General features: G+C 29.0%; 1 protein-coding gene across 2 annotated transcripts; it reads right to left on the bottom strand.

The window, feature by feature from the left end:
• Positions 1-2,154: 2,154 nt before the first annotated feature.
• On the bottom strand, positions 2,155-4,646 carry LOC109337749 (carbonic anhydrase 2-like). 2 transcript variants are annotated; one of them, XM_019574788.1, is made up of 9 exons: positions 4,628-4,646; positions 4,290-4,358; positions 4,041-4,145; positions 3,848-3,896; positions 3,428-3,544; positions 3,228-3,278; positions 2,858-2,943; positions 2,627-2,732; positions 2,155-2,476 (listed from the first exon to the last, which is right to left on the bottom strand). In XM_019574788.1, the coding sequence occupies exons 2-9, from the start codon at positions 4,340-4,342 to the stop codon at positions 2,303-2,305; spliced, it is 741 nt and encodes a 246-aa protein (XP_019430333.1). In that variant the 5' UTR covers positions 4,343-4,358; positions 4,628-4,646; the 3' UTR covers positions 2,155-2,302. The 2 variants fall into 2 exon arrangements, with proteins under 2 accessions (XP_019430333.1, XP_019430334.1); XM_019574789.1 differs by lacking the exon at positions 3,428-3,544.
• Positions 4,647-13,302: the final 8,656 nt, after the last annotated feature.

Below are 13,302 nucleotides of genomic sequence, written 5' to 3'. Positions count from 1 at the left end.
ATATTGGAAGGGGACTACATGTCTTAGTATCATGTTTGGAAGCCAACAAAGTAAGCCTTCAGTTATTTGGTTATGTTGATTCGGACTATGCAGGTGACTTAAATGATAGAAGGTCCAAAATGGGGTTTGTCTTCACCCTTGCAGGTGGACCAATTATGTGGAGATCATTAGTTCAGTCTGTTGCTGCTATGTCCAGAACTGAAGCAGAGTACTTGGCAGCTTGTGAAGCTTCTAAGGTAGCCATGTGGCTTATGGGGCTAGTAAATAAGTTAGGCATTAAGCAAGGTGGAGTTCCGCTGCATTATGACAGTTAGAGTGCTATCTTCTTGGCAAAAAAACCCAGGTGTATCATGCGAGTACCAAACATATTGATGTGAGATTTCACAAGATCAGTGAGTTGGTAGCTTGTGTGCAGATATTATTGCATAAGGTTCACACTTCAGAAAATGCAGCTGATATGTTAACCAAGCCAATTACCATGGACAAGTTCAGGCATTGCCTGAGCTTGCTGGACATTCATGATGCTAGACTATGGAGCGCTCCCAACCCAATGGCAGAAGATGAAGATTGATGATATTCGCCAAGGTGGAGATTGTCGTGCAATGACTCATATCTCTAGATAACAGCAATACAAGTTATGGGCTTGGGCTGATGTAAAGGGATTGAGGTAGATGGCTATATATTTATGTTTTGTAAACCTAATGTAACAAGGAGAAGAATAGTCAAACACAAATTATTATTCTCTAATAATACATAATGGCAGTCTTTCAACACTCCCGGGGACGTATGCACAATTGACCATTCCTCGTTACCAAATCCCTTGTGTTATTCTCTTTTCTCTTTTCTCTATTCTCTTTTCTCTATTCTCTTTTACTATTTGATTGCTCCCTTATTCCCAATAGTTTCTATACTCTTTTGTACTTTTCTTCGCTTATTTTATGCATAAACAAATAATAATTATATCAATATGCGTACTTTTATCATACATAAAAAATAACGATAAATTATTTCAAAAAGAACAATGATTTTACCAAGAAAGACTTGTCTTATGTGCATCTAGTCACAACAATCCTCCAATCAGTCTCATCAATGATATTTGCATATTTTGTTAGAGGTTTAAGGTTGTTATTTCTCTCGACATCTCTGACATAATTTCCAACATTGATTCCAACATTGATTCTAAATTGTTTATGACTAGTGCTGTCGGTTTTAAGTATGTAATCATTGTTATCCTCACCAACATCATTGTCCACAGAAAAAGACAAGTACAAAGTTATATCATTTTAAATCATTTCAATTTGAAGTTACTTATTATTATATCATTTCAAATGATAACTTCAGAATATTCAATTTTTTGTCATTCTAGTTACTGAATAATATTGGTATCACTTGTCTAACAACAATCCAATATATCTCACCAATGTATTACCACCCTTCTTATTATATGGTTGGCCTTTATTATTCCATTTCACTTTTAACTTCAGATTTTTACTTCTTACATGAATAACTTTCTGCATTGTAGTTGTGTTTTTGTTATTAATTCCATTTATTAATAATAATTAAATGTTTTGTATTTCTTTAATTAATTTATGGAATTTGAATAGAGTGATAACAATTATTTATGGAATTTAATTAACAGTAGTAAGTGTGACAATGACTACAATCACAATTTAAAACAATGGTGTAATCAAGCTTATTATGCTAGAGCTTGTATTGCTAATTCTCTTTAATAATATCTTATAGTAGTTCAATGCTAGATATACACACAATTGATTAAACATCATTAACATATTCTCTCATCTTATCTTATCTTATCTTGTATTTAATCTTATGTCATTTATTTGATTACTTCTGTTTAAAGCCTGCTGCTCCAACAACTTCTACAGTTCTTTGTATGAGGTAACAATTTTGGAACTTGCCACTTTATTGCGGTGACACATGAATTGCTAACCTGCAATTGCTTCTTGATCGTATCATGAATGTTGTTTAGGCGCTTTGAAATAAATACTAGTCGACCAGTACTAAATCACTTAAACTTTTTGAGTCTTTGCAAAGACATTACTTAATAATCAAATACAAAGAAAAGTGAATTACTTGTATTCCTTGGGGGGTGGGGAACCTTTGTGAAATGAACCAAGTAGAATACAAGTGTAGTAGAACACAAACAAAGGAGGATGTTATTTATTTAGTACTTATTAGAACATAGAATACAAGTGCAGTAGAACATGAAATCAACTCAATGAAAGATAAGCAGGTACTAGTGCAAAGCTTGAGTCCTCCTTTGAGAATTAAGAGAGTAATCTCATTCTGGTATTGAGAAAGGTATGGTAATCGATTCAGACTCATATTCCCAAAGCTCGAATTTTCCATTCACAAAATCATAGTAACCACCCAATATCTGCAAGCTCTTCTCACTCACTCCATTTTTAACAAGTGGATATGTCTTCAGGTTCACTATGGAGTTATTCACTGACTCCTACAGATAGAAAAAATTATCTTTAATTGCCTTTTATTACCTTTTATATTAAATCATCTAGAAAAACTTGAATTTATTTCTTAATATATAAAGCATGCTAACTTAATGGATATTAATTAAATTATAATTTTTAGTTGTATTTGGGCTAACCTTTTCACAGAATGTGCATTGTTTTTCAAAATCAGCATATGGGTGTTCTTCAAGAACCTTGATTTTGGCAGGTAATGCAATTTTCAACCAATCATCTATGAAATCACTGTACAATTCAATCAAACCATGAAAAGGGTTAAGCATCAAGTTATTTGTAGTCTAATACATTATGCTATTAATTTATATAATTTTGTAGATATATTAGTTTTTGCAAAGATAATAAAGTCTTACTAATCAGGAGAACTATCCTCAGGATGACTCATGAGCCTTTTTATTCCACCGCACCTGCTATGTCCAATTACCAGAATGTTTGATACCTATAAAAATATTTGAAAGGTCTTATGTATTTAAGAACTTAGCCTATGCTGCAAAACATATTATATTTGAAGGGTGTTCCTCCATAGTCCATACTCTATACATGATTTATGATAGATCAAGATAATAATATTTGTTCGTTTAATCAATATGACATGTTGAAACTTTTGTTATTGTTATTAATACAATACAACTTTTTCTTTGCATTATCAATTATTAATAAAAAATGAAAGAAAAATATTGAGAAAACTTTGGCAAGTTTAAGAATAAAGTAATTAATTATCACCTTAAGAGCTTGGATAGCATACTCAATTACTGCACCAACTCCATTGTCCCTCTGTGAAACATGATATGACAGTAAGAAAATAAATTAAGATCATTTATTTGATGAAGACATGTATAATGAATATCAATTATATAATTTTAACATAAAGATAATAATTTGTTATATAGTGATTCCTTATGGAGAAAAATTATGAAGTAGACCTCATCATATTTAGGGACCAAGTTAGCAATATTGCGGGCCAAGAAAGCTTCTCCAGGTTGAAAGTTCAGGATAACATCAGGACTCACTCGAGAGTCGGAACAAGCAAATATCAAAAACTACATCAAACATACAAATTAAAAAAATTAAGATTAAACAAATAAAAGCTCTAACAAAAACAAGCATTTTTCACCTAGTGATACCTATTAGGTGTAACATAGATCAAACCGTACTTACATGATGTGCTCTACCAGTTCTGTTTATGTAGTTCATTATTTCTTACATTATTACTATAATATACCTTTATGGAGAACTAGATACACTATACATAAATTAAATGAGGGAATGATATAGCTATGGATGAAAAAATGCCATGCATCATTTCTACCCATATACAATACACCTTAAAGTAATGAAATTACCCTTGGGGATTGGTGGAGAGCAAGTTCTTTGTAAAGCTCAGGGTTTTTGCTGCCATGTATAAAAAGTCAAAAAGAAATAAGCCTAACATACACATGATCCAAAGTACAATGTACTTTAAATTTGTAACTGAAATTTATCAGACATAGGAGCTATATATATAAACCAGATAGAATAATTTAGAGTTGTATGTACTCGAAGTTGTTGAGCTTAAAGTAAGTGAAGCCATATATGATCCTCTGCACATCAGGGTCAAATGGAGGCAAACTATGTCCATTCAACTCAGTAATAACCTCCTCTCTGAAACAACAATGTTACAGTGTTACTATATATATAATGTACTCAACATTAAACAACTTTATGTGTGCTTCCTAGTGTTTCTTAAGACCCAATTTCTGATTGAATATATTCTCTTTTTTTATTAAAGTTTAGAAGGTAATTAACCTGATAAGTTTGTTAACTTCTTCGGTGGCAGGCTCAGATGACTGTGTTGCCATAGTTATATATTACTTTCTGCAGATTCCAAAAACTATAACTCATTAAAATACTTAAAATGCATAAAGATTAACATAGTAAACTCTATGTAATCAATATAACTAATCCGTGCAGGCCTAATAAAAAAGATTACTACAGCATTAAATTTTTCCTGCAATTTCAATGCTGGAAACAGACTAGTTTATTTTGTAAGAAGGGATCAAAGAAGAGAAACTATAAATGAAAGACAAGGGACAAATTTCTTTCACAAATTTCAAAGGGAAATGATTTTTGTCAGACAAGATTACCCTATGATTCAGCGAGCTAAGTAGAGTACATATTTTGTGGTGCCTGAAGGTCCCTATTTATAAGCTAAAGCTGAATACATACTTTTTCCATGCATGATATAATAATGTTTAATGTAATACAATAGTGTATACAGATAAATAAAGAAAAAGTAAAGAACCCAAATAATTATGAACAGTCTCAGACATGTGTATATATTATATAGAACATTGTCTTTAAAAATTATTTCCATGGTCTACGTGTTTAAAGTTTTATTCTAGATAATAAAAACTAAAAGAATGATATGAACTCGAATAGTACATTTAGAAAGAAGGAAAAGGAGGAGGGTACACTTAGAAAAAAGATGACAAATTTTTTATACAATTTTGAAGAAGAAAAGAGAGCTTTGGCTTCTCAGAATTCACCAACAGCACGTTCTTATTTTTCAAGGCAGATGTATAAAAACAGAAATTAGTGGTTCAATTCACATTGGATTTTATGTAATGCTATTTTAGTAGAGTTTATCCACATTGAGCATCATTTTCACATGGTTTGGAATAGGTAGGGGTTATAGTGCAATACTATGGTAATTGGAGCAAGCTTGTATCTTTTTTTTAGGTAACTTGTAATTTTTTGACTCAATTAATAAGTTATTAGAGTTTGTTCCATAAATAAAGATTGAAGAGAGTCCATGACTTTTTAAAAGGAGCTAAGTGGTTAGAAAGTGAAACTATGTTTCAATAATTGATTTATCAATTTCACCCTTCAAAATTTTAAAAAAAATTACATTAATTATCATAAATGAAAAAATGCGATTATTTTTTTACCTTGCCTTATCTCTCACCCTACATCTCCTCCATTTATAGTTCCTTTCACCTTATTTCTTGGAAATTGTTGTGTTGCCTATTACTTTCCACTATGTTTGTACTGCTTTGTATTTCTTGTAAGCAGTGAGAAAGTTGTTAAGATAAAAGTGGGTATGTATATATTTAACCTTACTAGGCTATATTTATTTCCACTCTACTTAATATATGATAATATCTTATCATATTCTGAAAAATGTTTTTTACATCGAAATTTAAACAACAATATATTCTCTAGCGGCATTGTCTCTAAAAAAAATGAATTTTGCTGTTGTTAAATTATCTATGAATAGTTGCTCTACTTTATAGTTATTTAATTAATTAATAAATAAACATCAAATGTATTTTTTAGTCATTTTTTAATTCTAGTAAGTTACAATGTTAGTTTAATGGAATCACTCTAATTTAATTAGCTACATGTATAATTACAGTCAGTTACTTTCGTATCTACTAGTTACAACTTACAAACTCACATCTATAAACTACAGGCTCATAACTATATGCTATAAACTCATAACTATAGGTATTTTTACCGAAGAAACCTATATTTGAGTGGTGGGAGGCTGCACGTTATTAATGATAGTTTAGCCGTTCACATGCAACAAGATCCAAAATTGGTGAAAAATATTCGTGAATTGATATGCCAAAATGTTGAAACAACTCTCTAACGGCATTGTCTCACATTTTTTACCGGTCAAAAGATTCTTAAGGTAATAAATATTTATATTAATTTATTTTAAATTTCATGTATTCTAACTTATCAAGATATTAAGTGAGCATAAAATGAGATAGCAAATATCATTTTGCCCTTAAAATATGGACCACATGATGTCTAAGGCTTCACACTTAGGACGAAGTGTTCTAAATAAAATAAATTTAATTAAAAATTCATTACGTATATTATTTGACAAAAAGATGTATATACTAATAGAATAGAAATTTTTACACTATCATTATATTATCTATCATTCACATTTAATTATCAATTACTTTAGAATATAAATATAATATAATGACCGTATATAAATTTTTATATTAATAATAGATAAATATTATAATCCTATTTTTTTACAATGATTAGATTTTGATTTATGAGATAACATAAAGTGTGCCATGTGATTTTCTCCCCGCAGGTCAAATGTTCAGATACTAGTTCAACAAACAAGCACTAAGATTTAAGAAATTATATCAGAAATTGGTACAGTTTGATTTTCCTTAGTATATTACCTTTTTAAATATGGTACAGTTTTTTTTTCTCAAGTATATTATGAAGAATTTGCGATCGTATGATGGTTGCAATTATTGTTGGAAGTAAGCTAAAAAGAGTTGAACATGGAATTAGCTGGGTTTGGATTGGTAGAAATGGGTTTAGTTCAAATTTTAACTTAAATTCGATAAAGATATTTTTTTAACTTAATAAAGATCGAGTTAATGAATTATTTACTTCGGTAAATTAGTTTAGTTTGTTATGAATTTACAAACTATCAACTCTTTAACTCAATTGATTAAATTTGTAAGCTCAAATTATTTATTTAATATATAAATTTAAAAGATTTAAATATTTATAATTGAATAACTTATGTACTTAATGAGTTAAACTGTAGTTTATTAAAGTTCGGCTCATTTATTTAATGAGCTAAAAAAATTTAATTTGTTTGATTTATAAATTAAATTTATTGAATTAAATAACAATTTTAATTTTAAATGAATGTACACCTAGATTAATTCATTATCCACCCTAATTGCAATCCTCCAAATATATACAAAACAAACGGGGTACTAACACTACAACTCACTTCAATCGGGATTCTGCTTTATCTAATAGAACCATTCATAAGCAAAACGCTTAATCATTTCACTGGAGTGGAACTTGTTTATGGTGATCTTGACTTTTATTTATATATATATATATATATATATATATATTATTACTAGAAGAGGTCTTTAATAATAGAACATGTGTATTTTTTTTAATAACTGAAGAAGTCGATACTCATATTCACAACTTCTGTGTATTTTTTTAGTGATTGAGAAAGCCATTATTTTGGTTCACGTCTTCACAACTTCGGCTATTTTTAATAATATAGGAAGTCGTCACTACCGTCCATGAGTTGTGCCTTAATTTTTTTAAAAGGTAAATCGTGGTTATTGGTTAAGACATGTGATTTGTGTAGAATAAAACATGTGAACCATAAAATAGTGTTTCAGAGTGATGATTTTTAAACCAAAACGAGAAAAATTATAAGTAACAATCACGTTTTATAAAAATAATATACTAGTCAAGCTAAACCAATTTTGTAAATTATCTGAAAGTTAAGCATTTGTTAAAGAGTTTAATATTTAAACATGGATACAGTAAGAGATTTCTATATTATTATATCATTTATATATATTACTTTTATAAATTAATTGCTGTTAACACACAAGTTTTGAATAATATTGACAATTTAAAAAATATTATGTTGTAAGTACATATATATTACAACGTTAAGATTTTGACAATTGTCAAACTTATTTTTTAATGACTATAATTTTAAAATATAAAATAATATATATTTAGGTAAATCAACTCAGAAAAAAAGACAAGCAAACTCTTTACTATCCCTAACCTGATTTCCCCATTGTTGCTGTTGTTTCTTTTAAGGACCCGTGTGTTTCTTTCTTTTTTATTATTATCTTTCTGACTCTGGGATTTTAGTTTCCAAATAACCTGACACTTTGTTCAATAACCATCTCAATCTCTTGGCTGTAGACGTTTTCCCTTTTTGTTACTAGTTACTACTGCTTCGTTATTGCTTAGTAGTACCAAGTAATCCAAGAACAAGTAATGAAATGTATTGATTATTCCTCACAGTACTATAATCAACCTCCATCATTCATAACATGATTTATACCTATAGAGAGGGAAGAAATGGCACTAGCCATGAAGAGAGATCTAATTAGGGATCCATAAATAAAAGAGAGAGAAAGTGAAAATAAAGGGTATGATTGTCATTTTTCCTGAATTGATTTATTTAAAAATATATTATTTTTGTATTTTAAAATGTTAGGCATTAAAAAATAAGTTTGTCATGCGTCACAATCTAAGCTTTATACTGACCTCTCCAGTAATGGAGAGGATCCAGACTCTATTAAATTATTTGTTAAATGAACTAGTCCTCTGAATGGCCAAATGAGTTTGCTTTGATTTTAGGAATGCGAGAACTTAAGGGTAGAAACGAGTTGAATTTGGCTCAGCTTTAGTACTCGTTAAAAGATTGATTTTGGCAAGTTCAAATAAAGCTTTTTTTAGCTCAATATTACTTAATTAAATGTCACACTTTCTAGGAGGTTAGCAATCTCAAATTTATATTCTTCATCAATTACAATTACAATTACAATGATGAATCATTGATATAGATACTTGTGTATATATGTGTATAAAAATGTATATACTATGTTTATATAGATATGAAGTGACTTAGTGAGAACAACCATTTTTGAAAAAAAAATAAGAACAATTAATATGAATCATTAGATCTTATTTGAACACTCAAAATTAAAAGAAATGATCATGTGACCCATAATTAACTTTTTATTCTAACCATTCATGTATGGTTGTAAGACTCAAGTTTATTGTTCTCACGATTTTTATATAAAAATTGTTCTTACTTTAGCCACTCCCTATATATATGTGTATGATTATATTTTTAATAAGTATAAATTTTAAGATTATTTATATTTATGTATATACATAATCGAATCAGTCCATGAACCTAACATGATAAATTGTATTTGCTTTAAGTTTAGTTTATTTATTTAACAAATTTAATTTTTAACTCAAGTTCAACTCGATCGATTGGTATATAGACCAAGTTTTTTGAGCTAAATAACAAATCTAGTTTCGAACAAATATCGAATTTGTTCGGTTAATTATCAACCCAACCAAGAGTTGAAAATTTAGGTTTGGATTGTTGTAGATATTATTTTCTACATTCTAATGTAGTTATGAAATTACGATATAATGGTTTAAATAAAATAATTATTTTCAGGAATGAAGTTGCAATTTATAAACTACCAGTACTATACATGCATGTCTTAGGTATAAAGACATAAAATAATGTTAAATTTTACATGTGAAAAATAAAGATGGAGAAATTGTGAGGAATGTACACAAAATTAACATGTGATAAAAAGTATGCACCAATTATATCTCAAATATGCACACAACAAAATATTAACATGTGAAAAATAAACATGAAAAAGTTTTGAATCTTCACAATTATATCCCAAATATGCACACAACAAATATTAGGTCTAAAATTAAAAAAATAATAAAGATACATGTATGTCTAATTTGTATGATGAAATCATTATACAGTAAATATAAAGATCAAGAAGCAGGAACAATAACAGTTGACCAATAAAGAACACAATAAATGTATTAAGATTGATTTGATATGGAATCAGTTGAGATTTAATATATATATATATATATATATATATATATAATAACATAAAATTACAATATATGAATCTGCCTTAATAAATTCTTGGCATTATATTGAGAAGTATATATAACTACAAAAGGCATTATACTTACTTAACCAACGTGTATGCTTGTTTCATTAAAACAAAAACAAAAGAAGCTTGTATAAATAATTACTTGGGTCCTTGCAGATAGTCCTTTGTGAAAATCAAAGCAAATGTACAAAACAGTTAACTTAATAAACTATAAGTGAAGATTCAAAAAAAGAGTGTGTGAATGAAAAGAGGAACATCTATTTTCATTTCTTGTAACCCTTCTCTTTTCTTCTTCTCCTTATCATACCATTTTACATTAGGTTTATTTATTATATTTCATTCAATTAATATAACCCGGTTAAAAAGTTTTTTTGGTTAAAAATACAATATTAATTTCAGTAACTTATTGATATTAATTTTTTTGTCGATTGTGGATATTGAAAAAAATATTTTCTAGTTGATTGTAATTTATTCTTTTATCATCTTATTTTACATTGTGTTAATTTAATATATTTTGTTCAATTAATATATAAAGTAGTTAAAGAGTGATAAAATATACACCTTCAATATCACAAACAAGTGTAGGAAAATGTTTTTATCGTATTCACATGGACTTATTAAGATTATAATCTTTCAATTAAAATTACTATTTTAAGCTAAAATGATTGGGTTGTTTGTTTGACACAAACACTTTGAATGTAATATCTATACTATATATAAAGGCAAAATATGGTGTAACTTCCACCATGATGTAATTTCTATTGCCTATTTTTTCTTTCTTATTATTTAATTTTTACAAAAAGACCATATAATCATAAATAAACATCACCAACACATTAATTAACTATATCTTTCACATTAAATTGAATATTATCATAAATACATAAAAATTATAACAAATACATTCTAATTCTAAAAATAAAATATATAAAAATTGAATACGTAGTACCATGTAATATTGACCGCAGTCACGAAGTGCCTATACACACTAGTATAATGATAAAGGTAGTTGGGGTTGAACTTCACACTCACTTTCAGTATACACTTGATTCTTTATTTCATATCCATTTAGTAACGATTAATGCATATAACACCTCAAGATTACTAACAGCTAATGTCTTAGTCAATTAGTAACTTATGCAAGAAAACTCTATGTCTAGCAACTTTAATTCATAAGATTAAGAAATGTGACTTGTAAAATCATTCCCTTTGTCTAGTGATTTATGCTTGCTAGTTGAGTAAAAATTCAATACCTCAAATGTGCTAGTCAATATTGTCTTGGTCAATACTAGCACTTTACCAAAAATAGTTCTATGTATAGTCAGTAAAATGATAAAATTCATTTTTATGAACCTTCAAGCATATCTCTATATCTAGTAACATAGAATATTCAGTTTGAGAGTTATAAAATCACAATATTAGTTCTATGTCTTGATACTAAGAAGTGAAATGCATGAAATGACAAATAATGCAAGTCTATATCTAGCAAATGTACTACTTGTTGAGTTATGAAAGTTTAGAGTAGTGCAGAAAGAAACTTAAGCATTTATTCAAAGATCATGCAAAGAGTTGATCAAACTATAAGTAAATACAAAACTCAAATGGAATCGAACTTTATGGATAACTATAAATCGAAGTGTACACATTAAGCTATGCTACATTCAATTCCAACAATGGAGTACATAGCTACTCATATACACGCAAGGTAAGTATGACATGCTCAATACACTCATGGGATGGTAGAACTACTCACAATTGAGTATCAATTAACATCTAGTACGCTTGCACTTAGTTTTTATGGTATAAGTAAGCTAAGCTCTCTGTTGCGCCCCGATTTTCAGGTACACGACCTCTTTAGGAGTCGCCACCACGTCTTTTGCGGTTAAAATGTGGAAAACTCAATTGAAGCACAAATTAGGATAAAATGGTCTTTTATATCAGAGTTTGAGTTTGAGAGTCAATTCCAAATCAAGGAAGGTATTAACACCTCACCCGCCCGTAAATAAACAGTACCCTAACTAATTGCACGAACTAAATACCCTTTATTTACTTAAATTAATTTGTTTAAAAAAAATATTTGTTTTTTATTTTTGTGTCTGACAAAAGTTTATCCTGCTCCTACGTATCCCTAGGTGCAATAGAGAAATTAAGACTACGTAGTTCTGGTTAAAAATTGTTTAGTTGGTTAGATTAAAAATTTAGAAATGATTTGAATTTACTCGAAGTGGAACTAATAGACGAAGAGTCAATATTGACTGCTTACCCTCTTCTCACTTCGATAGATAGCAGAAGCAATACAAGTGACTGCAACCGATTCTCAGCTTGAAGCGAGGAGAAAGATACAATACGAGTTTTAACCTCGTTACTAAATCTCAAATTACTTAAAATGTTTGTTACTTTTAAATAACTTCAATATTTTTAAGGAGAAAATTAATAAATGAAGAGTTGATATTGGTCATTAACCATCCTCTTACCTCAATAAATAGTAGAAGCAGTACAAGTGACCATGACTAATTCTCGACTCAAAGCGAAGAGAAATATACAATACGAGTTGTACCATCGTTATTAAATTCCCAAAAAATAAATAAACAATTTTATAATTTAAAAAACTTATTTACTAAACAAATTAGTTTGCCCATTAAAAATTATACTAGAGTAAAATTCCATATTAATGGACACGTGCATAGTAACTTTGTTTGAGATTGAATACATTATTATAATGCATGCTTCCAAGTGACTTGTTGATTTTTAAAGTTTGCTTTCAAATTCTAAGTCATTGGCTTGAAGCAGACATTAAGAATAAAGAGAATAGATTAATATAATAATGTATGATACAATGCATTTTTATCTAATTTTATCAAAACCTACATATTTATATATTTTTTAGAAGAACACAACACCTCAATATATCATATACATAGTTCATGATCATATACATAAGTTAAAGAATGCCATACAATGGTATCAATGGAAAACCGAAGAAAAGAAAGAAACCATGGAAATAGAATGAAAACCCTTGGTGCAGCACCGTGCAACCAGTTAGTCTCGATTGGGTGTGCCGGTGACAAGTAACTCAGCCCTTACTGCTGGACTGGCGTAGGAAAACGGAAGTTGTGTCGCTTATTGCGGTTGCTTTGAAGTCCAACAGTCGGGACAACTAAACCAGTGACATCAATTAGAATAGAGGACGAAATCGGTGATGCACTTAAATTGGGTACCCGAAGAGAGAGGGTGGTGGTTTGGAGAGAAAATGAATTGGAATTGAATACAAGTGAAGGAGAAGGAATGTGGTGAGAGTGTAGAAAGAGAAATTTATGGATAGTATGATGATG

This window comes from Lupinus angustifolius, unplaced genomic scaffold (genome assembly GCF_001865875.1).
Source record: "Lupinus angustifolius cultivar Tanjil unplaced genomic scaffold, LupAngTanjil_v1.0 Scaffold_10_9, whole genome shotgun sequence".
NCBI lineage: Eukaryota > Viridiplantae > Streptophyta > Magnoliopsida > Fabales > Fabaceae > Lupinus > Lupinus angustifolius.
This window is presented reverse-complemented; position numbering and strand designations above follow the sequence as displayed.

Bases quoted from the DNA above. Each gene is read 5' to 3' on its own strand.
- LOC109337749 (XM_019574788.1), bottom strand. From the start codon at position 4,342: ATGGCAACACAGTCATCTGAGCCTGCCACCGAAGAAGTTAACAAACTT. The intron at 3,897-4,040 runs GTACATACAACT...TATACATGGCAG, and splicing joins TTTAAGCTCAACAACTTCGA to CAAAAACCCTGAGCTTTACA. The intron at 2,477-2,626 runs GTTAGCCCAAAT...TTCTATCTGTAG, and splicing joins AATGCACATTCTGTGAAAAG to GAGTCAGTGAATAACTCCAT.